The following is a 26,367-nucleotide window of genomic DNA, read 5'->3' as shown; positions in this document are numbered from 1 at the left end:
CGTAGACGCTCATATGCGTATTCACATACATACATTCGCTCATTTGCTATTTCAATACACAGACGCACATATGCGAACGCATACATATAAAATGGTTCCCACACATTATAGTTAATAACCAGAGTTATTAAAGGTTTTGTTAGCTAATAATTATGATGTAATATGTACTTAAACAAGATCTAAGGTTTGGAATACAGTGGACATGTCATGTTTGGTATCATACTAAATCCCTGACTATTTGCAGACATCTGTTTCTATCGGCAAAGAAATGGCATCATGCGTCCGCTAGTTTTGGATGATAGGGAGTTATTGAATAGAATGTTTTTACTTGTATGCAATGTTATAGCCAGTATTAACCAGTTCTTCAGCGGGAAGCTACACAATGTGACTTTTGGAAGAATGAGCCATACCCCTGATGACACCATATGAACTGATCAATGACCAGATTGACCAGAAGTAAGAACCAATGAGAACCTGTCAATTTGTCCCATTGTTAACTCTGAAACCTGTAAGGTATATAGGCTGTGTCCCGATCACAGTGTACACATCTTCTTGTGACCGCAGACTTCTGGATTGATGACTGTATACTGGGACCAGTGCGCACACATATGTATCGGGCTGTACTATTGTACTGGGTAGGCAAAATGGCTACTGACAGCCATTTCTATTCATGGTTCTTATGTGTGTATCAGACATGAAGTGGTATATCAGGCATGAAATGGTATAGGAATGTGGAAAGCAGACAGGCCATAAATCCACAAGGCGTTGTCTACTGCAATGTATGCTTGCGTTAAGTTTTAGAAAGTCCTTATCAGTAGTTAACCAATAAAGTAGTTTGAAGTAGGTTTATGCCCATATTAGTAAGAGTTAGATGGGTATGCAAGTAGGATACTATATAAACGAAGAACAAAGGAGATTCCAGTGGCCTGCCCTATGCCTGGACTAGACTGCAGCTGATGGCGAGGAAATTGTTCATTCCAGCTCTATTCTGAGAGGAGGCTCCTGGATCGTGTAACCATCTTATATTCTGAAGCTAAGTAACTGTTATTCTTTTATATCTTGTCATTTGTTGTAATAAATTATATCTTTTTTCAAGATACTGGTTTGTGTGGCTTAATTAACCTTCTGTATCCAAGAACCTTATCTCGTTCCACCGGGAACATTAAAGTGGTGTCAGAAGTGGGAAACAGAGTTAATAGTCATAAATCTGCCTGGAATGTGTAGTCGATTGTTTTAGCATTGCTGTGTAAATGTAGTGTTGTGCAAATGCAGGGTTGTGCAAACCCATGTAAAAAATCCTCTGTCTCATAAGTGAATGAGGGAGGTGTGACCTGATCAGTCATAGAGTGTATACTGAACGTCACAGTATATCTGTATGTTGTCTGTTTACTGTCTTTGTGTTTGAGTTGTTGAAACAAACAAGAATAATGCATTTTAAGATTTTCAAGAAATTTGCAAATATGTTGAAAGATGAATTGGGATTTCAGCTGGCTGATTTCCAGAAAAAGCATAATGTTGTTTTTTCACTGCCTGGTATTGATAAGAGTAAAAATAGTGACATTTTGCATAGACCAATATATGTTGAAAGAAGTGTAAAATCTGTTCAGAGGAATGCAGTAATAAAGCTTGTCTCACAGACAGAGAGAGTAAGCCTGAATTCACATTGTCCCAGAAATTCCATAGGGAGGGGGTGTGAATCTTCGCAAGTAAGAGTTGAGATGTCAGCTAGCACAGAAATAAGTGCTGATTTATTACACACAAAGTGTAGAAATTAGTGAGTTTGAGATACACAGAGAAGTGTGTCAGAAAGAACTTGAAACAGAAAATGTGATTGATCAGAGGAGTTGTGTGATGGAAATGTCTGCTGATTTGACAACATGTGAACAAAATGTTGAAACCCATGAATGCAAAGAATATGTCCAGAAATCAGAGTCAAAATTGAATGCAAATGAGGTTTCTGATAACATGCCATTGATTTCTGGTACTCATGAGCTGAATGATGATATGTCTGAATTGTCCAGGACTGTCCAGCTTGCCATCCATTGTGATATGAATGCAGAACAGGATGTATGTTCTTGGCCATTCAAAGGGGTGTTGCTAAGTGAAGGGGTGGTGATGATGCCTTTTGCCTTGCCCAATGAGACATACGAGTTGCCCAAAGTCAGGAGATTAGGAGGGATTTCAGTAAATGTCTATGCCCCTGAGACTGAAGACTCCCCCTGTAACAACATTACTTTTACATGGCATGATCAACATGTCATTGTTGAGTTTAAAAGTGCAAAAAGTGAACAAGATGTGTTTTCTGATGAAACATCCATTGCCAATGATGTGAAGGAGGGGTTGGTGGGTACACATTGACTGACCACAAGGGGCATACATGCAGTACAGACACACTGACTGTGGGTTTGTTTAGTGACAAAGTTGCAGATTTTGTGTTTGGTAATAAAATCCGCATCCCAGTGTTTGCATCCAGCCAAAGGTTTTGAAGCAGCTGGAAGGCACACAGTTGCTAATGACAACGGCAGTAACTCTGATGCTGATTAAGGAGATTAAATTGCTACTTGATTGCCGAGTGAAATTTAAACCAATGTTTGAACTGTTCAGATTGGATTTCTCTATGATCACAGCTCCACGGTGGTGGGAAGATTTCCAAGACAGAGAGCATTATTGGTTCATGGACTATGGTGCTACCTGCACCCATATAGGACTTTTGTGGACCTTTGCTGAAGCAAAGGAGCTTTCTTTATAAGCTGACAGCCGACAGACAGAAGAAGGGGCTAGCGAACTTGTTGCATTTATGACTGTTTTCCAAGTCACTGACAAGACTGGATGCTCTGTAAGTCTTGACACTGAGAAATGGACATTAGACACAGTCTATATGCGCTGCTGTCCAAAGCTGGAAGATCGACGTGGGACATGCTGATACACACACCTACAGCTTCAATGGTGTGTACACAAGTGAACTGAGCACAGAACATGTGCAATTCACTGCAAAGAAAGCACTGATGGTGCTAGGAGAATTGTTAAGCCATAACGGAGCTGAAGTTGCATTCGAGCAAGCTCAAATCAAAGGGATTCCTTACATCCAAACCATGGTCAGAGACTTTGTAAAAACCTGTTACATTTGCCAACAGCTGGAAATGTGACCTACCTTGCTTGTTACTGATAAAGGCCTCATATACTGTGAAATAACTGCACAAGTCTGGCAGTTTGAATTCATCGTTTGCCACCAAGAAGATGGAGGATGAGTGTTGTACTGATCAGCTACAGAACACTGTCATTCAGGAGTGAAGTTGTCTCAAGCAGAGTGATACAAGATAAGAGACTTTCCTGAAGGTGTGACGCAGACTGATTTGTTGATATTATGGGATGTCCAAGAAGATTCAAGCAGACAGACACCCATTTTACAGAAACAACATGGAGTATATTGGGTTTTCTATGCTTCATACCATTCACAAAACTGACATCAGTATGATTGAATGAGTGAATGTGTTGCTTAGGAAACAGGAATGTTCACATATATATATATATATATATATATATATATATATATATATATACACACAATGTTGGGGTTTTTAGAGCAGGATGTATGTGTGTGTATGTAAGTATATATATATATATACATTAGTATATGTGTTTTGTTAACCGGAAGGTGGTAAAGGTGGAACTTTTAAAAGTACGATACCTGGTGCACAGACACAAACATTTATGATAAGGTTGTGATGAAATGTTTAGTAGGAAGAGATATAGAGACAGGTAGAAGAGATAATTTCAACAGGATAAGTAAATGCTTATTTTGTTTTGTTGTTATGGTTTATCTCACACTGTTTCTTTGTTTAAGCCAACAGGTTGATGGTTGGAACAGATGAGAGAACGTCGCTGGAGATGTACCTGAGATGACGATTACCAGAGAGTGATTTCTTATACAGGAGAGAGTCCAGGAGGACAACAGAGTTATAAGATCTGATGGCACAGCTATTACATACATTTATGTGCATTGTCCAAGACTGAACTTGTGCCTTATATTGGTTGGATCCACACTCAGCAATGTTCACAAGACCTTTTCAATATTGAACTGAACTGAGTTTTACTTTACTGATATTAATTATCTTATAAGTAACTGATATATATTTGATATAATCATATGTATTATTCACTGTTTTATTAGAATATTCACATATAAAAGGGGATTGTTTATGTTTGAGTGCATGGTGGGTAGAAAGATATTTTAAATATTGGATGTAGGAGCTCAATTGATTAATACTGCCAGGGAATGGTGGGCTCTGTTAAACATTACACGTAATTGTAGAAATACCCTAGACATGATGCAATTAACACTTGATCCTGATAAGAGCAGAGATCTTTTGGCCAATGTATACACTGTGGTGGCTAATATTCCATATATTCTTCCAGATGATTACCTTTGCAGGAGAAAGGCCTCACTGTTTTATTAGAATATTCACATATAAAAGGGGATTGTTTATGTTTGAGTGCATGGTGGGTAGAAAGATATTTTAAATATTGAATGTAGGAGCTCAATTGATTAATACTGCCAGGGAATGGTGGGCTCTGTTAAACATTACACGTAATTGTAGAAATACCCTAGACATGATGCAATTAACACTTGATCCTGATAAGAGCAGAGATCTTTTGGCCAATGTATACACTGTGGTGGCTAATATTCCATATATTCTTCCAGATGATTACCTTTGCAGGAGAAAGGCCTACAAATGGTTGCCCTATGGGGGATTTGGTAATTGTACATTGGGACGTTTGATACTCACCACATTCTTTACAGATGGGAATCAAGTTAATACCAAGCAGATTCCACATTATTTGTTAACCAAGAGAGCAGTGCGGCCTTTAAAACAGTATTATGAGGAAAGTTGGTTACAGTGGTTCAATCCTGTTCAGAAATAGGGGGTTGGTTTACTGGTTTACTGCATATTCTTATTTATGGAATTATGATCATAATATGTATGTATCATGGGATCAAGGTATTATTTCTTTGTGCAGGGAAATGTTTTTCTACATTTTGCTACATTGATGCCGATTAGGAGGAAAGATTCCTATTAGAACATGATATACATGTCTTCCACACCATAAGCCCAAGGGAGGATTGTATTGGGATAGTAAAATGGCTACTGACAGCCATTTCTATTCATGGTTCTTATGTGTGTATCAGACATGAAATGGTATAGGAATGTGGAAAGCAGACAGGCCATAAATCCACAAGGCGTTGTCTACTGCGATGTACGCTTGCGTTAAGTTTTAGAAAGTCCTTATCAGTAGTTAACCAATAAAGTAGTTTTTAAGTAGGTTTATGCCCATATTAGTAAGAGTTAGATGGGTATGCAAGTAGGATACTATATAAACGAAGAACAAAAGAGATTCCAGTGGCCTGCCCTATGCCTGGACTAGACTGCAGCTGATGGCCAGGAAATTGTTCCTTCCAGCTCTATTCTGAGAGGAGGCTCCTGGATCGTGTAACCATCTTATATTCCGAAGCTAAGTAACTGTTATTCTTTTATATCTTGTCATTTGTTGTAATAAATTATATCTTTTTTCAAGATACTGGTTTGTGTGGCTTAATTAACCTTCTATATCCAAGAACCTTATCTCGTTCCACCGGGAACAACTATTTTCATTGCTTTTTACTCTAATTGTTAAATCTTACATCGTGTTATCCCTTTTACATAAATAACTTTTTGTGCTTTGAAACCACACGATTGGACTGGAAAGCAATTCTTTCTTAAGCGACTTGCAGTGCTAAATAGCGACTATTAGGAATAAATAGGGAATATTGAAATTACCGGGTATACAGGAGGGAAGGTCAGAGGAAAAGAGGCTGCGTCTGCCGCTGCAAGGGCTTAATTATGCACGCCCCTGAAACTCCGTCCAAACGCACAGGCACGCCTGCATTTGCATGACCACTCCCCCGTCAAGGGGCAGTAGATTACCCAAAGGAGGCATGGGAAGATAGCACAGCTTTAAATATTTGAGTTGTAATAGTTGTAATGCTCTGTGTTCAAAGCTCTCAAAATTAAACGGATAAATATACACAAGACCCTGCTGAAAATGTTTTATTGTTGCCGTACAAGGTTATTATACAGTGTACATTATTAGCCTAATCAGACTAGTGATCAGTGTTGAACATAAAATAGAAACAGACAAGGCAGTGATCTATGTAGACACACATAACAAATTTTAAAAGATTCTTTAAATTAGCAATCAGCCTCTTATACACAATGAAAGGTATGTGGCACAGCAAAGTTTACGCCTATATTTTAAAAAATAAGGTTTAGGGCGGTATTCATTTAGTTTCGCACCCGCGATAAAGTTCTGCCTGCCGGACTTTTTGCCTACATCGCGTATTTTGGCCACGAAAACTTATCTTGCTATTCCCCGCTATTCAATGTATTCAATTCCAAAAGATGTGAAAATGGCGACACTTGAAGTCAGAACAGACCGAAAGTGGAGTCAGAATCGGGGAAATCAGCCTGAAGCCCCCCAAAAAGATGCAGAAACATTGGGGATCAATGTAATAGTGCCCGATTAGTCCTAATAAAATTGTTTGGGGTACTTAAGTTAGTACAATAGCCTCTAATTAGCGTCTTTGCACAAGTGGTGAAGAATGGCATAAAGCAGGTTTTTTTTTGGAGAAAATAAGTAGTCCTGGCAAATTTGGGGCACCTGAAAATGGGTGCTAGTATATTTTAATGTCTCTATAGTGAAGTTTTAATAAAAGTAAAATTCTTCCCTCATAAATTCACCTGCAATCCCCCAAAACACTTGACCCCTTCTTAGAGCACCCCCAGAACCTTATTTTGCTAGTTTGCGAAGTTGTCCCCCCACTTTGTGCTTTTTCGCCCCCAAAATGAAAGTACTTTTTTGGGGTGTTGTTAAGTTTATTCTGGAATTTTTTGACACAGTTGTCCTTTGGGGGACTATCTCAAGGGTCCTGAGTGGTTTCTCCACTTTAGCACCCCAAAATAAAAATTTTGCACTTCTTCTTTTCTCCTGCTACTCAGAGGTGAATCTTTTTCGCCTATTACACTGCAATGACTTTCTGCGTACGCGAAAAGCGGGTGAAATTGAATACGGAGATAAGTTTCCGACAGGCGAAAAGACGCAATCGGCGATACTTTTTCGCGGATCTCGGCTTTTCACTTCTAATTGAATATGGGTCTTAGTTTAAGTTATTACATTGCAAAACACGCTGCAATCTGATTGCTCACAGACAATGACCTGACCAAATATTTAATTGCCAAATTGCTTGTGTGTCCCATAAAAACAGTCATCCCTTCTGCTTCTTCGCAACCCTTTTTAGTATTGTGTTATTTGACTCTTGGGAGAACCACCAACACCATGCCATTACTGCAGTATCTCATACCTGCCTACTTTCCAGGAGAACCATTGAGAAGAGATGCAAATTACCACTTTGGGGGTGGGGCCGGGCTCATTAGGCCCCATCACCATCATGGCAAAATGCAGCAAATTGTGGCTCTGTGGGGAGGGGGTGGGGCTAAAATTAAAATGTTTGCTTCAGTTTAGCCCCGCCCCCTCACTACAGAGCAGCAATTTCCAGTATTATCTCTCCATCCTGCCCACTTCACTAGGAAGTGGGTGGAATGTGAGAGATCTGCCCACTCTTCCGGTGTGCTGGGGACTACCCGAAACATTGGGAGTCTCCCTTGCCTTCCGGGAGCGTAGGTAAGTATGCAGTATAAGTATGCAGTATATTCTATATTTTTTCATTTGCTTATGGTTGGTTTTCACAATGTTCTTGCTAATATACCTTTTTTTGTTGTTGTAGTGCGCCAGAGAGTAAGGGCTCCTAAAACACTGAATGATTGACATAATCTCATTGATTATCACCACGGAGCCCCCAAAAACTGCCCCAAAAACTGCCCTGGAAGTCTTATTTCATTGTCATCCCCTAGTAATAAGTTACTTTCATTTTTGTAAATAGAACTGCTGAATATCCATTACACAGCAGGGGATTAAGGGCCTGATTCAGAGCCACTCGTAAGCAGCCACTCGTTCGCTCCGAGCGATGTTTGCCCAACTGCGCATGCATATGGATCGTTATACGCATGCGCGAACCAGTCAGTGCGGCCGAAATTCATGTGCTCGCAAAATAGCGAATGCCTGATAATATGAGTGACAGAAAGAGGCGTATGTGGGTGGTAACAGGGGAAGGTGCTTGAAAACGGGGAGTGGAGATCCGATCGCAGGCGTGCTTAAAGGTCAAAACTGGCGTTTTATGGGTGTGCATAATTAAAACAGCAGCGTCATTGACCACGTCACTGGGTTATTTTATAGCCAGAACTGCTCGCAAAATTGTGGTAGCAAAAACCAACCACAAGAATAGCGAGCAGCTCATACCCTGGTCGATGTACTCGATTAATCTAATAAATAGCGGACATGACGTAGGATGCGAGCGGCCAGGGGGCGTAGTTTCCCAAAAAACGACCGCAAGTTTTGTTCGCTCGTTCAGACCTAGAGGCGTGAACAGACCGCAAACAGCGAACGGTTCATTTGAATAGCCACTCCTATTTTCAGGACGAGCGAGCGCTAATTGCGTCCGGCTCTGAATCAGGCCCTAAGTCATCTGCACTCAAAGATAGAGAGGGAACCTAGCAACTTCAAGTGTTTGTTATTAGAGACAAAACATGGAATACAGGAAAGGAGGAAACATCATTGTGTGAGTTTAATGCACATAGAAATAGGATTTGTGTCTTGGCGTCACATGTGTGAAGAATGATCTCACCAATCTGGCTCCAATTAATTCCTCCTTAATAACAAATGGGGTTTAGAACCGACTTCAGAATATATGCGGAAACATTCTGCTCCATACAATTTTTTTTTTGACTTGCAGTTCTACAATTCTCTGAGCTGAAGCACTTGTGTGTGATTCCCTACAGAACACTGAGCATTCAGCCAAGTAACCCTGTTGCTATACTAGCAGACTTGGTGCTTCACATCAATAACATTGATGTAATGTCACCTCCCCCACCACCATCCATAATATAAAATACAAATAATTAAGTCACCAGTCTCCATCTGAGATTTAGTTGTGTTTATAAAGGGTAAAATGCTTAAAAAAAAAGGCATATATTGCATTTTAATGGTGAATTTCCTGACATAATGATGATACAATCTACAATTTGCCTCTGCAGCAGCAAACGCCTGTATATAACACATACATAGGAAGCCACTTGAAAAGGAATCAATGGTAAAATATGTCTTGTAGACATCAGTCTAGATGATGGTGGTCGCCTGCACTAGCCAATGGTTCACGATGGCAGACTACGAATGCACTGCTAATGCTGATAGGCATGCGCATAATATAATATAATGGATGCAAGGTGTGCTGTGCACATGGGACCCAAGATCCAAGGGGCCCCGTACCGCACACCCTGCATGCATAGTATACTTACCTTGTGCCGGCAAGTGGGTCTCACCACCGACACAGCGCAGTCTTCCCAGTGGCATCTTAAGGAAGATGGCACCAGGCAGTGAAAGCAAAGACTCTGGCACTGTGCTAGAGCTTGTGCTTTCGTGCGCATGCTCCATCTTCCTGAATATCATTGGAAAGATGGCGCCGTGGAGGAGGGACCTGCTTGCCGACATTAGGTAAGATGCGGGGGAGGCCTGCTGCTCAGAGCAGAAGGAACGCTGCACACGGTCCCCCTCAGACGTTAGTATGTTGTATTAGAGAAGTTTTATTGATACATAATAGCGAATGCATATTTTGCAATCAAAACAAATTCATAAAAACAAGGGCAAAAGTCTATGTGGCTTAGATCAGATGTATACATTAGTGTGTATTTGCATGCATCTTGTAATGCGTACGCCTCAGCATGAATATATTGAAGACTATGCAGCTATGATATACTCTTTTTACTGTTTAGATGGCCCAGGAGGACATGTTTCAAAGGATCTTAAACCCTGATAAATGTGACACCTGGGGTATCTCAGACAGATTCTAGGGGCAAGTTATGATGTTTTGTTTTCTTGTGTCCCGTGCCATATGCACTGGGAGAATTCTACTTACAGACTCCATCCTAAGCAACATATCTCATGTGACTGAGACAGTATAATTAGCTGAGCAAGGTTACATACTAATGCAATTGGAAGTTCTCCAATGTATTGAGTAAGTCACTGCCTAGCAACACTGCCAAAGGTTTCATTCTATTTCCTCATCTAATTACACTGCAGGATGCAGGAACAGAACATGTTTTATTCATGTAGTGCACAGATGCACGTTATAATAATAGCCTCCATCTAGCTTGCTGTAAAACCATCTTATCTGCTGAAGTGTTCACCTCCATTCATCTGTATAAGCTCTCAGCACACTGATGTGTTCATACGGAGTCATGCCCATTAAATCATGACCAAAAACAGTTAAACAAAGATACCTTGCCACACTATAAAGTCAAAAGCAGTTTCAGAAAGGTTCAACCTGATGGGCCTGTGTTTTTTTTCTAAAGGAATACAGTACTCTAGCAGGCCCCCAGGTGGAAGGTATGTGGTGCAACAGTCAAGATTTAAAGCAAATTTACCTCCTTTCCCAATCAAGTAAAGTAGTAATTAGGTGAAGCCATGCCTATAGTCCCTGGAACTATAGAATAGAAAATATGGTTTAGCAATGGGCATAGAAGCATATATACTCTTAATGTAAAGTTTGGAATAGATTTTATATATATATATATATATATATATATATATATATATGCACACACACACATATTGTGCCAGAAGCATTGAAAAAGGTGTGTCAGTTCTCGAGTCAGTCTCTCATTGCCTGGGCAACAGATCAGAGTCCTGTAGAGAGGCACTGTGAGTGATAACTGAATGTAAGAGCTGTGCTGAAGACTACTGTTGTGTGAGAGGGACGTTAGGTACCTCCACTTTGAGAGAGGGAATTAAGTCGGTTTGTTTATACATAACTTAGTAAGACGAGTAGGTTACCATGTTAGGAGGCAAGTGCTTTCTTTTAACACAGCAGTCACAGAGAGACAAACAGTGAGACAGACTTGGGGGCCGATTCAATCAGCCACGTGTTCATCACTTGAAAAAAGCTCGACACTGAGCTATTCAATAACTGCCACTACCCCACGGAGTAAGCGCCAGGGGGTGCACTCAATGCGGATGTTTCCTCAGGAGCTGTGAGGAGAAAAATCTGTGTTAATTGCACCCTCTGAGGCTTACCGCTCGGGGTAACTCCATAGCTCTGGGCACTTCACTCAGAATCTGTGGGATAATGAGTGTTAGCTGCGGGCTTAGGGCCTGATTCAGAGCCACTCGTTCGCTCCGAGCGATGTTTGCCCAACTGCGCATGCGTACGGATCATTATACGCATGCGCGAACCAGTCAGTGCGGTCGAAATTCATGTGCTCGCAAAATAGCGAATGCCTGATAATTTGAGTGACAGGAGGAGGCGTATGTGGGTGGTAACGGGGGAAGGTGCTTGAAAACGGGGAGTGGAGATCCGAACGCAGGCGTGCTTAAAGGTCAAAACGGGTGTTTTAAGGGTGTGCATAATTAAAACAGCAGCGTCATTGACCACGTCACTGGGTTATTTTATAGCCAGAACTGCTCGCAAAATTGTGGTAGCAAAAACCAACCACAAGAATAGCGAGCAGTTCATACCCTGGTCGATGTACTCGATTAATCTAATAAATAGCGGACATGATGTAGGATGCGAGCGGCCAGGGGGCGTATTTTTTCAAAAAACAACCACAAGTTTTGTTCGCTCGTTCAGACCTAGAGGCATGAACAGACCGCAAAGAGCGAACGGTTCATTTGAATAGCCACCCCTATTTTCTGGACGAGCGAGCGCTAATTGCGTCCGGCTCTGAATCAGGCCCTTAGTGTGCAAGCAAATGTGTAATTGAATAGCTCTGACCGTTAAAGCCTGGAGTTACAAGCCTGCGGTAAATCTGCCCCTTGATTTGCAGTGTTGACTGGTGAACCCATATACAAATAATATATACTTGTAAAATAAATACACAATAATCCCATGCCCCAATGCTTTGTGGAGAGGAATGGAAAGTTTATCTCCTTCTACACTTAACAAATAGCCTTTATCTACATATTACTAATGGAGCTTGCAAAAGACAATCTCCAAAATAACTTGTATCTCATCCCCCTGATGTCCTAATAATACAAAATAATGAGAGTTTTTTATTTTATAAATCAATTGGTATAACAAGGTAATCCTACAGTGGGTAATACATGCTAATATATCTGATCATTTGTCAATGGATGGTAAGAAAATGAAAACACAGGAGGATGAAAAGAGCCTATATACAATCAGCTGTAGATGTCACTAGATATCACTGGGAATGCTGGATAATATTAATCTGAAATGCATGAATTTAAATCCCTTAAAGCATGGGCTAAACTTGGCATTACCCACCCCCAAAGCAATTCTGGCCCCCGCTGCATAGGGCCCTTGTTCTGCTCTACTGATAATCATGCATGGTCTGACACAGTGCAGCCTCATTACCTCTTATATTATTCAGATCATGGGTACCTGCTTTTGAGATCTTTGACATCTTTAATGCCTAAAAGCGTTTGGCATTACCATCAGATACATGAGCTATGTTGACACACAAAAGCCAGTTTCCGGCTATGAGCACCCCCTCCTGATCCGATCTTCATCCCTTGGATGTATAATAACTTGAAACATGTTACTTAGTTATACTGGGTTCCAAACATAGAGGTTCAAATGTTATCTAGTCACATCATATTTTATTAAATAAGGATTGACCAACCATAATGTTGCTGAGGGGGCATCTTTAGAGCAGACTTTCCTGGTAGTATAATACAATGCCTTGGATTCTAAACAATAAACTGGCGACACACATTACAGGCTGATCAATAAATGTTTGTTATAGGACTGACATGTGTGTGACAATTGATCCAACACGCTCAAGTGCAGATAACTACATTTATTGATAATCCGATCGGATGAAATGGAAAATTTCCATGTAAAGGGATTAAATCTGACTGTATGTAATGTATTGTAAGCATATGATTAATGTTTAATGATCATCCAGCTCTCCTGCACACTGCAAAGGTTTTCTGCTTTTTACTTCAAAACTGCAGTGTGTATTAAACATTGATTCCTAATTTTGATTTACATATAAAAAATGGTCAAATAATAAAAAGTATATTTCTCAGTTGAACTTTGAACCATTAGAATGGAAGCTTTCAGACAGGGTTCTCTTCCCTCCTGTTCTCCCCCCAGCACTATCAATGCCAGCAGTGCTCCTTGGGGCCCATTTATCAAAGTGTATTTGAGGTAAAATCAGGGTTTACCTCAAATACTAAGTATCCCCCATATGTATGAAGGAGGGACCGCAGTCTGTTGTCTCATTGTGCCCTTCAACAACTCAGATACTGTTTGCACACCCATATGAAGGCTACAAGATCATTGAGAGCTGCTGTGCCTTCCCCCTACGACTGACCACTGCCTGCTCCTATAGCTACACTGAGTCCGTGGTTTAACTAGGTTTTGTATTAATGCCATTTGTGTTTTTTACTTACACTGTGCTATTTGTCTTTATGTTTAGCCATGTACTGTGCTGCATACACTTAGTGGTGCCTAATAATAATAATAATAATAATAATAATGTGATTGTACAGGAATGCAGGTCTTCCTTCAGAAACAACAAAGAGCTCAATCCAGTTACACATGAAGGGTGCGAGTTGCCGTTGCAACGACATTGCACCTCGCACCCCTCACGGCCGGCTCCGAGCCCAAATTCACATAATTTTGCTCGGAGCCCTATGGGGCTGCAATTTTATGCAAATTCAGGCTGCCTTCAAGTGTGTCCGTTGTCACAATGAATTTGATTGACCCCAAAGATTGATGCCTGTTTGGCTAGCGCTAGGCTTATTTATTTCTGGGTATATTTATCACATTTTTGATTCTAGCTTATCTGATCATAGACTATTCACATTAAAGGGCTTATGTATCATTAAATACTTGTGGCATATTCCCCGAAAACACAAGTTTTTTCGGTGGATACCACGCAAGTATTAAGTATCGCCCATTTCCGACAACAGCAAAACTGTCAGATTTACCAAGCTCCGGGAATGCGAAGCGCTCCGAAAATTTTTACCCCCACAGCTTGCGCGTTCCCCTCTGTAGTTTATAGACTACACTTCGCAAAATTTACAGGGAGAACCTGGTATATACCCCCTCAGGAGAAGACATTTTGCCATAGTGCTCAGTGTTGCTCTGTTTCAGCAAAGTACATGATGTAAGAATGACAAATGATTATTTCACATAACTGAGTCATCTTTGTTTCCAATAATAATTCATTTATACGAGGTTACACAAAGTCCTAACCTAGGGCAACAAATGTAACACTAAATACATGTTTTGTAAAGGGAATGTATGAGAAAGATACAATTGTGCTGAAAGACTGTACTATGTCTGAGAGTGATTATTATGACAGTCTCCACCCATCTCCACACAAAGGACCTGCACAGGGGTGTGTTACTCTAATGGTGCATGAGAGAAGAAGAAAGGATGGGTGCCTGTCTCTGAAACCCAACCATGCTGCTAGCTGCACTAACTACTGCCCTATGTACACTCAGGAAAATGTTACATATCACTTATTTAAAAGGTTAAACAGGTTCTGTAGTCCCAGCATTAATCTATGCTAGTATCTTGAAACATTGCAATAGAATCTGTCATATAACAAATAATTACCATTACTGTTTTCTATCCACTCAGTAAAGCAGTGTCAGGACATGTTTTCTGGTTCACCCTACTAAGACACCTGCAGCACTTTTTTGCTACCCCATGTTCCCGCTTTGAGAAGTGCAGAAGAGAGTCTTTTTTTAGTGCTGCCTGTGCAGTTGGCACTTATAGCCATGCAGGGCTTGTAACAGCATTGTAGGCCCTGGGGCAAGCAATGCCCCTACCCACCCATTCACGGGAATAAAAATGTAAATGATCAATAAAATTAAACTTTTAGATTTATTGGTACTTTCAACAAATTCAATGTTTAAACATAAAAAAACATGATGTAAAGTGAGGATTACAGACTCCACCTCGCTCTTCTCTTCTCCAGCCCCAGTTTCTACTCTGCACTGCAGCTATGATTAAAGTATGGGGAGGCATGGGGGGACGTGCTTCCACTCCATAGAGCTATTTCACACATGCAGGTTTTGACTGGCTGTGAAATATAGTACTGCAGGGAAAGGACAGGCTCCTTTCACACGACACGGTCACGGCACGGTCGCCGTGATATAGCTGGAAAAAATACTATGCAGGAAGGTGCCGTGCCGTGGCTGTGCCGTCCCTGCTCGCCAGTAGTGGGAAGGAAACAATGTTTCCTTTCACACACACTGGCTTCTGCCGGCCGGGCTTGTGCAGCAGCGCTGCTACTGCGCATGCCCAATAGGGAAAAAAAACACCTGACATAAAAAGCGTCTCAAAGCCGCTGCTTATGAAAGGCACGGAGTACCAGAAAAAAGCCGGCCAGTTCTTGCCTGACCGGCCAAAACCGGCATGTGTGAAATAGTTCTTACTCTCGCTCTGTGTCTGCAGACTGGGAGACAGACTGAGAATGCTGCCTGGCCAATTTGATTGTGTGTAATTTTACAATCAGAGTAGCCGGGTAGCATCTTTCTCTGCGTACCTCAACGCCAGCTTCCCTATGCATGGAGCCAGTGGCCACACACTCCATATAGATGTCCCTAAACCCAGCCCACCCCTTCATGAAGGCCAATAAAATTGTGGGGCCCTGGGCAGCAGCCCAGTGTGCCCATACATTAAGATGGCCCTTTGGTCATGTAGGGCTGGCCATGGACCATTTGTCAACCAGTGATAGTGTACCACCAATGGTCAAAGGTTTAACCATCTATGACAGAGATCTGATGTTTGATTATTTTGCATAGCCCCACCCCTGATATGGCCCACATAGCCCTTCCCACTTCCCTGATTGGCCTGCCAAGTCCCACCTGCCACTATTTAACAACCGCTGCAGTGATGGATGTTGATGATGTAAACCACCAATGGCAATATGAATGGTGCACCCATCAATGGCGATCTCTTTGGCCATGCAGGAGGTGCATGCTCAGAAGAGGCCCATCTCTCAAAACTTCTGAGCCACTAGATAAGTTTTAATATGCCTGCGGCTAAGGTATGCACTGTTCCTCCCCTGCTAATAATATTTATTTATATGGTGATGCTGTACAGTATTTAATGACAGAGAAAGGAAATACATTGACATAACATGTATCTTGAATTTAAATAAACTGCCACCATTGAATGAATGTGCCTGAACAAGCAACAGGAGCTGTCTGGTCAGCTACTCTGACAGCCATTCATTGTGCTCAATTCACACTGGAAAATCTTATGGCTTTTATTAGCTACACACTATACAATTATTGGGCCGAATTGCCATTAATCGTATGATCGGCCTCATTTACTGTGTACTGTGTATGAACAATCATTTCAGCGTTTCACCTATAAAATGGTTAGAAAACATCCACAAACGCATTCCTTCCATTATCCCATCTGTCGGTCAAGACCGAAAATCTGGGCCTCAATCTCCTGATATTGTGCAGTGTGTGCATTCTCGGTAATCTGCCCATATTTCCTATGCTTTTTCCTGATTACCTCATCATCCTTTGGGGTGTATATATGTAAATTCGCCAGGTATTTCATGTAAATTGTATAGTGTGTAGTACAGATATGGGGACCATGATTTTACAGTAAAATCGTCACAGTTATCGGATTGATCAAGAAATCACATAGCTGAAGAGATAGCAGCTGCCTGCCCCTGGTGATACATAGGCTAATCAGCGGTGTTCGGGCTCACTTTGCTGTGTATGTAAGAAATCACATAGTGTGTACCTAGCTGAAGAGAGGTCAGCTGCCTGCCCCTGGTGATACATAGGCTAATCAGCGGTGCCTGGCCTCTCTTTGCTGTGTATGTAAGAAATCACATAGTGTGTACCTATCTGAAGAGAGGTCAGCTGCCTGCCCCTGGTGATACATAGGCTAATCAGCGGTGCCTGGCCTCTCTTTGCTGTGTATGTATAGAACCACACAACTGGGCATCCTCAGTGCTGAAACAGAAGCCATTGTTCTAATGATGTATTACACATATGTTAAATTAAATATAGAACCCCTTTTCTTGCGCTTGCTCTGAATCAGGGCGGGGTGTTTTTTTTTAATTCCGACCTCCAGGCCGCTCGCTAAGCTGTGGGTGACCACCCACAGCTTTAGCGGGCGGCCTGGCGATGGTCACGATTATCGCGACCATCGAGCTTGCGGGGTCGTAGGGTCTCAGGTCTCGCAAGCCCGAGTGAACTTCCTGCTCTAATAGAGCAGGAAGTCCACTACTGATATCACTCATGATGTCAGTAGGGCCGCCCACAAACGGCAGGCGTTCCTTTGGGAACGCCTCCGTTTGTGCGGCCACCCCCCACACCCGCCTTCAAAATGGGGCGAGTTGTCGATCAACATCGACAGCCGCCCAATCTTGTAGCGAGCCCCGGAGCAAGTGAAGTTCTCACTCGCTACGGGGCTTGTGCACGCACATGGCGCACGCCGCGCATGCGCACTGGGCCACCATCAACCCGCTTGCAAGCACTATGCACTCGCAAGCAGGTCTGAATCAGGCCTTAAGTTTTTGTCCTTTGGTGGTGACTGCCAATGACAGCTGTGCTATTACATTTCGACATTCATAATGTGGACAAGGTCATAATGTCGACGACTGATGAAATGTTGACATGTTAAAATGTCCATGTTGTCCCTTGTGGACCAACGGTGACTTTCCTGCACCCAGCGGCTTCTTCCACGTCTTGGAGTTAATGTGAGGGTCACTTCTGGCAGAGTCATTTGATGGAGCAGCCTTCCAGTGAGTAAACCTGCCCTATCCCTAATCCTTAAACCTTCCTCTAGTGCAGGGGTTCCCAACCACGGTCCTCAAGGCACACTAACAGTCCAGGTTTTAGGGATAGCCATACTTGAGCACAAGTGACTTAATTAGTACCTCAGTTATATTGATTTAACCATCTGTGCACAATCATGGATATCACTAAAACCAGGACTGTTAGTGTGCCTTGAGGACCGAGGTTGGGAATCACTGCTCTAGTGCATAGGTTCTCAAACCCGTCCTCAGGACTCCAAACAGTGCATGTTTTCCAGGTCTCCTCACTGAATCCCAAGTGAAATTAGCTCCACCTGTGAATCTTTTAAAATGTGTCAGTGAGTAATGAATACACCTGTGCACCTGCTGGGTGACCTGGAAAACGTGACCTGTGTGGGATGCTGAGGATAGAGTAGGAGAAAGACTGCTCTAGTGCCTAACCTCCTTCATGTTACCCTAACTTCCCCCTAGTGTCTCATCCTAATGTCGACATTCTGACATGTTACCTGTCGACATTATGGTGCCTACACTATGAAAGTCAACATTGTTAATGTCGACCTAATGACTACATTCCTCAGTGACATACCGATTCCCTTCTCACTGTCAGTGTTCATATTTCATTGACTAGTTATTCAACCTTCTGTTAAAGATGTACTAAAACAACAAGTGAACACACTTTAGGGTTGGACATGGAGCAGTGTTGGTGTTGCTGCCTTGCAATGGTTATTTCCCTCAGAATAGGCAAACACCTGGGTACCAATTTCATGTATGGACATGGGGGGATGTAAAAAAGTTTTGAGTGCAATTATCAAAAATCTGCGACTGTGTTTAGGGGACTTGTTACACAAGTGAACAATATGCTTTATAAATAACATTGTATGGTCTTTGTCAGCTACATTGCATTCAGCAGGTCATTTCTTGCTCATATAAAAGGCAAACACTTGTGGAAGTGGTAAATAAAAACAATTGCCTGTTTGTTTGTTATTAGCATAATGTCATGTCTCCTCTCATAACACTACATGCTAAAGCTTCATTAATAAATGTATAATGCATGTACATGTTGTATACAGGGGTGTGCAGAGAAAAGCCCACTAACATACATTTATATCATAATAGAATTAACGTCCCACAATCTATGTAATACAGTGTGATGAAGCACGGTGGAGCTTATATTTATTCATTTAGGAAATTATTATAATGATGTTTAGGGCTAATAGCGCTTTATGGTTTTGGATGTATTAAAATTTGGATGGAGAATGAAATGCACAGCGTGCAGCAGTTACATAGGGCATCACCTCCCTGGATGGGATAGCGGATGATGGCAGGGAGAGGATCTCTTTGTCCCGGTAAGCGGCACACATACACAGTACACACTTAGTACATGTATAGGACATACTAGCCCTAATGATGGCCGGGCAGCCAATGACAGCTCGCATCCCAGTGCCGAGAGCGCCGGCTCCAATAAGAGAGCCTGCAGCCCGGTTTCCATGACAACAGTGTTCTATATCTATAAAGGGCAGCGTTGTACCATGTGTTGCAGGTTCTCTTACACCGACCTCCTTAGAGTCGCATTGTAAGAAGGCATCCTTCTCCTTCCTCTCGCCCTCCTCAGCCCACAGCCAGCAAGCATGGTAAGGAACGCTATGGGGGCATTAGGGAGAGGCTATAGGCAAAAATGGTAGGAACGCTATAGGGGCATTAAGGAGAGGCTGTAGGCAAGAATGGTAGGAAAGCTATGGGGGCATTAGGGAGAGGCTGTAGGCAAGCATGGTAAGGAACGCTATGGGGGCATTAGGGAGAGGCTGTAGGCAAGCATGGTAAGGAACGCTATGGGGGCATTAGGGAGAGGCTGTAGGCAAGCATGGTAAGGAACGCTATGGGGGCATTAGGGAGAGGCTATAGGCAAGCATGGTAAGGGAAGCTATAGGGGCATTAGAGAGAGGCTATAGGCAAGCATGGTAAGGGAAGCTATAGGGGCATTAGAGAGAGGCTATTGGCAAGCATGGTTAGGGAAGCTATAGGGGCATTAGAGAGAGGCTATAGGCAAGCATGGTTAGGGAAGCTATAGGGGCATTAGGGAGAGGCTATAGGCAAGCATGGTAAGGGAAGCTATAGGGGCATTAGGGAGAGGCTATAGGCAAGCATGGTAAGGGAAGCTATAGGGGCATTATGGAGAGGCTATAGGCAAGCATGGTAAGGGAAGCTATAGGGGCATTAGGGAGAGGCTATAGGCAAGCATGGTTAGGAACGCTATCACAGAAGAAGCTGTGGGAACACAATAGGTGCAGCAATGTAACCGCAGAGTGAGGGGACTGAAGGGGGATGCTGGAGACAATAGGCTTTGTGCTGATTGCCTGTTCTCACTGGTGGGATGGTAGTAGGGATTCGGGAGATAGATCTCTATATTCATCCCAGTAGATGGGACTGGGCACTTCTTTGTTTTACCCTAAAATATTTCCCATATTTTCTATTCAGCGCCATCATTTGCTAGGATCGGTAACTATACAGCCAGGTTATAGAAGCAATGATATTGTTACATCATGTCTGTTTAATGTCATTATTCTGTGTGCAGTATGTGCATCATGTCTGCACACCACACCCTGGCCAGCACGGAGACTAGTCCCCAGGCCCAGCCATGTCATCCGTTCCAGCAGCAGCATAGCTGTGCTGATACTTTCCTGGAAACAAACATGTCACTGTTCTAGGGGAAGCCGAGCCCTCCCTTACACAGGGCATGTGATGCAATGAGGGGAATGCAAATAAACAAATGTAGTTTAAGTGTTTAATATATACAGTGAGAAAGATACAAATATGCTACTGCTAGGTTTCCTTTGTGCATACCTATGGTCCCTAATTGTATTGCAATTCATAGTGGCTGGATCTGGGATATGTACAGTACTTGAGAACGAATTACAATGTAACAATGTCTGACTACACAATTAGTAGCATAATGGGCCTCCCAGTTGCATATAAATGACCTTCACTATTATCTATGTATATGTAATAATATACTGACCATTCTATGAATGTAGATAAATAAAAGATGTGTCTGTATGGTTGCCTGACCGATGGGTATCTGGAGGAGATATTCCCTTGTGAATGGAGGTATTGTCTCCTCTAGACCTGCCATCTTATCCAGGGACTGGCCTAAAGCACAGATAATGTGATTCCTGTTTGGAATGGATGAAAGAGATAAAAAGAAATGTGAACCCTTCTCCTGTTAAACCTTCACAAAGGATATTTAAATTCTATTAAGACGAAAAAAAACATGTTGTTTTGTGTAATATGGATATAATACATTTAGTAAGCTTGCTTGTTTGAAATTGGTATCTAGGTGAAGGATGGGCATGCCCGGGAACAGTAAACCTACACCCACCTCTGTCATCCACAAGAGACAAGATGCTTTTTGTAATGCTGCAATGGGTGTGGCATGACTAGTGCAGAAGCAGCTATATAAATGTGGCTCATTGTTTTCTGCCCCTATAGTAAAAATACCTTATTATATATAGATGATCTATTAATAGAATGATGTAAATATATATAATTGCTGTCAGCTGCAGCTTGCTGCATTTTAAATCAAGTTTACTTTTATTAAACTAAAATGTAAAATATGTTTTACTAAAAGACCTACATTGTCAGGACACTTAGCCAGATCTGTCTAGTAATTATCTTTGCTGACACTTGTTTACAATGGAAACAGTGTAAAAACCAAGTGTCATATAAACATAAGATGTGTTATTACAATTTTAGAACCTATTAAACATAACAAAATATTGATATGAACCTAAACAGTCACAACCAATTTCTTTGTTTCTTGTGCAGCGTGAGTGTATCTCTATCCACGTTGGTCAGGCTGGTGTACAGATTGGCAATGCCTGCTGGGAGCTGTACTGCTTGGAGCATGGCATCCAGCCTGATGGGCAGATGCCCAGTGACAAGACCATTGGAGGAGGCGATGATTCCTTCAACACTTTCTTCAGCGAGACTGGAGCTGGCAAACATGTGCCCAGAGCTGTGTTTGTGGACCTGGAGCCAACAGTCATTGGTGAGAGCCAATATAACAGTGTTGGAAAATGTATAGTATTTTATATTAATGAAGCTACACACATTTAATCATATTTTCTAAGCATGTATTTATCATTAAAACTATTGAAATAACATTTGAAACATAAACATATATAATAAACAATACACACAAACAGATTTGAATGCAGGTATTTTCTAAAAGAATATTTTTAAATAATAATTTTTGTGCTATTGATGTTACAAATGACAGGTAATAATTATGTCATCAATATACATATATACTACATATATACTATATTTCCACCAAATATGTTGATGTAGTTCAGAATGTGCTTCTCATCGTCCATGTTTATCTGGTCAGAGCAGGATTGTTACTGCAGCTTCCTTTCCAAAAAATAAAATATTATTTTAGTTGCATAAAGACAAGTATGTGTCTCTTAAATATGCTGTAAAATAACCCAGTCTTGATACTGGGAAATGCATAATAGGGTTATGCACAAATTTGTAAGCGATTTATTTGATTACACGAAACATGAGATGTTCTGCATGAGGGCTTGTAGTCCTAGACTAGACCAGTGGTGCTGAACCTTGTCTTAGCGAGGCACCGATGCCAATGAGCCTTTGTACTTGGACCTAAAGTGTCAATGGACCATTATTCTGGGATATCAAAAGAGGTCATTCCAAACAGTTTGTATATTTTGTGGAACCCAAAAGTTTCAATTGTGACCCATAAATTTCCCACTTCTGGACCGAACTTCTTCCCAGAATCCATTACTGACAATTGCCCATTTTTTGGGTACTAGCTAACAAAGTTTATAGTACAAAATCCTATGCCATGCCTTCCCAGTGAAATAAAATATTCAAAATGTGAACCATAGTTCCTCATTCATATTTATAAAGAATGTTCTTATTGCAGTAATGTACAATGTGAAACTGTATCATGTAATTCCCAAGAGGTTGGTTTATTAGCACTTACATGAAGCATATCACTGCATTGTGACAGCAAATTGTTTATTATTTGTTCAATAAAGATTAATTTGATTTTCACACCATATTGCTAATTATTTGCAGATGAGGTGCGCACTGGTACATACCGACAGCTGTTCCACCCAGAGCAACTGATCACAGGGAAAGAGGATGCTGCAAACAACTATGCCCGTGGTCACTACACAATTGGCAAGGAAATCATTGATCTGGTGCTTGACAGGATACGCAAACTGGTTAGTACTACAAATAGAGATGACGTCACCTCGTTCAACTTCAAAAGTATAGCATTTTAGCAACTTGCAATAAATAGTATATAATTTTAGCAACTTATAATAAAAAGTATAGCATTTTAGCACCTTATAATAGTATATCATTTTAGAAACTTATAATAAATAGTATATCATTTTAGCAACTTATAATAAAAAGTATTGCATTTTAGCAACTTATAATAAATAGTATATAATTTTAGCAACTTATAATAAATAGTATATCATTTTAGCAACTTATAATAGTATATCATTTTAGAAACTTATAATAAAAAGTATATAATTTTAGCAACTTATAATAAAAAGTATATAATTTTAGAAACTTATAATAAAAAGTATATCATTTTAGCAACTTATAATAACAAGTATAGCATTTTAGTAGGGATGTGCAGGCTCGGATAGGTTCGAGTTTGCACGTGGAGTTCGGATTTTTCCCTCCAAAAAAACGGAACTCAGAACGAGGCAAAACGTCATCTTACATGGACGAACATCATCATTCCTGGTCTTTTGTCCAGGAATGATGATGTTCGTCCATGTAAGATGACGTTTTGCCTCGTTCTGAGTTCCGTTTTTTTGGAGGGAAAAATCCGAACTCCACGTGCAAACTCGAACCTATCCGAGCCTGCACATCCCTACATTTTAGCAACTTATAATAACAGGTATAGCATTTTAGCAACTTATAATAAAAAGGATTGTATTTTAGCAGCTTACAATAAAAAGTATATCATTTTAGCACCTTACAATAAAGTATAGCATTTTAGCACTTTATAATAAATAGTATAACATTTTAGCGCCTTATAATAAAAAGTATAGCATTTTCCCACTGTCATTTGATTGACTGTTTTGATTTTGGAAGCTTTGCTGAGTGTAAGATAACTCATTTGGGGGTAAATTTGCTAAGATGGGAGTTTTATTTAAGAAGTGATGTTGCCCATAGCAACCAATCAGATTATACTTCTCATTTATCTAGCACCTTCTATAAAATAATACCTGAAATCTGATTGGTTGCTATGGGCAACGTCATTTCTTAATAGAACTCCCATCTTAGTAAATTTACCCCTTTAAAATAAGGAGAGGTTGCAGTTGGAGGCATATACCATTTGGCAGCATAGACAGTGGGTAATTAGGTACTTTTATATGCTTCCAAATTACTCAGCAGATCTATATATGGTATAAAACAAAGAAAAAGAAAACATATGTATGTATAGGTTAACAGGGAGAGAGATGAGAGCTGTAGATATATATACATACACACGCACAGACACACATATACCAGCTCGGAACATGCAGTTTTCACATTTTGGGACGAGTCAGTGATTTTTAATGAATTTCTGAGATAAAGTGTATAGTTAATTTTGAGACATTGGGGTTTGTTACTGCTCACGATAGCATGAAAAGTTGTTTAAACAGCAAAACCTCTTGTAAGTAACATATATTCATTTCTTTAATATTTTTTTTAACCTTGTGGTGTTTCACTTGCAATTCTTTTATTTACCTCTCCATTACAGGCTGACCAGTGCACAGGTCTTCAGGGTTTCCTGGTCTTCCACAGTTTTGGTGGCGGTACTGGCTCTGGTTTCACCTCTCTGTTGATGGAACGTCTCTCTGTTGATTATGGAAAGAAGTCAAAACTGGAGTTCTCCATCTATCCAGCTCCCCAAGTGTCCACTGCTGTTGTTGAGCCTTACAATTCCATTCTTACCACTCACACCACCCTGGAGCACTCTGACTGCGCCTTCATGGTGGACAATGAGGCGATCTATGACATCTGCCGTAGAAATCTAGATATTGAGCGCCCCACCTACACCAATCTTAATAGGCTGATAGGTCAGATAGTATCCTCTATCACTGCTTCCCTCAGATTTGATGGAGCACTGAATGTAGATCTGACTGAGTTCCAGACCAACTTGGTGCCCTATCCTCGTATTCACTTCCCTCTTGCCACCTATGCCCCAGTTATCTCAGCAGAGAAAGCTTACCATGAACAGCTTTCTGTGGCTGAAATCACTAATGCCTGCTTTGAGCCAGCTAACCAAATGGTGAAATGTGACCCACGCCATGGTAAATACATGGCTTGCTGCCTGTTGTACCGTGGTGATGTGGTTCCCAAAGATGTTAATGCAGCTATTGCCACCATAAAGACAAAGCGTACCATCCAATTTGTGGATTGGTGTCCCACTGGTTTCAAGGTTGGTATTAACTATCAGCCACCAACTGTGGTTCCAGGTGGGGATCTGGCCAAGGTGCAGCGTGCAGTATGTATGCTGAGCAACACCACTGCTATTGCAGAGGCCTGGGCTCGACTGGACCATAAGTTTGACCTTATGTATGCCAAGCGTGCCTTTGTACACTGGTATGTGGGTGAGGGTATGGAGGAGGGTGAGTTCTCTGAGGCCCGAGAGGACATGGCTGCCCTGGAGAAAGATTATGAGGAGGTTGGTGTAGATTCTGTTGAAGGGGAGGGCGAAGAGGAAGGAGAAGAATATTAAATATCAAAACGGTGCTGCTTTTAACAGGGAACAACATAACATTTAAGAACCATCAAAATCTTTTTACACTTATCCAGTTAGCTTGTGTGTAGCAATTTTATCTTCTAATGTATTTTTGCTGCATTTAACTGTTCTGGTCCAATACACTTGAAACTCTTTGTGACAGATCCAATCAGTTCATTTCTGTGGTGGGTTTGTCAATAAAACATTCCCTGTCTTAAATATATCTATTTTTTGGTGTATTTCTTAATATATTTGTAATTATACTCTACGATTATCAGTCAAAAAATATTGCCTACACCACAAGTGTCTACTAATGAACCTAATACACAAAAAGAGCTTCATAGTAAAGATGCAAAAAACAAAGTGCTTCTGGAAAAATAACAAAAAATAATAAAATAAATTATTTTGGTGTCATCTAGTTCACTCCATAGTGCTAATGGAAATAAGGAAACAATATATCTAATGGTAATGGACAAATAATAGTATAGCCATAATTTTTAATAAACAGGCATAAAATGTATTAGATTTATTATTTATTTATTAACAGTTTCTTATATAGCGCAGCATATTCCGTTGCGCTTTACAATTGTAAGCATTAATAGAACAAAACTGGATAATAACAGACAGATATATAGGTAGGAAGGCCCTGCTCGCAAGCTTACAATCTACTTAGATGCATAATTA

The 26,367-nt window shown here is 41.0% G+C and overlaps 1 protein-coding gene across 1 annotated transcript; it reads left to right on the top strand.

Annotated features, from left to right (window-relative positions):
• Positions 1-19,438: 19,438 nt before the first annotated feature.
• On the top strand, positions 19,439-25,906 carry TUBA1A (tubulin alpha 1a). The gene is made up of 4 exons (XM_088479997.1): positions 19,439-19,543; positions 21,735-21,957; positions 23,010-23,158; positions 24,700-25,906. Exons 1-4 carry the CDS (start codon positions 19,541-19,543, stop codon positions 25,678-25,680), a joined length of 1,356 nt encoding a protein of 451 aa, XP_088336123.1. The 5' UTR covers positions 19,439-19,540; the 3' UTR covers positions 25,681-25,906.
• The last annotated feature ends 461 nt before the right edge of the window (positions 25,907-26,367 follow it).

This window comes from Taudactylus pleione, unplaced genomic scaffold (assembly GCF_031769625.1).
Source record: "Taudactylus pleione unplaced genomic scaffold, aTauple2 ptg000005l, whole genome shotgun sequence".
Taxonomy (NCBI): Eukaryota; Metazoa; Chordata; class Amphibia; order Anura; family Myobatrachidae; genus Taudactylus; species Taudactylus pleione.
This window is presented reverse-complemented; position numbering and strand designations above follow the sequence as displayed.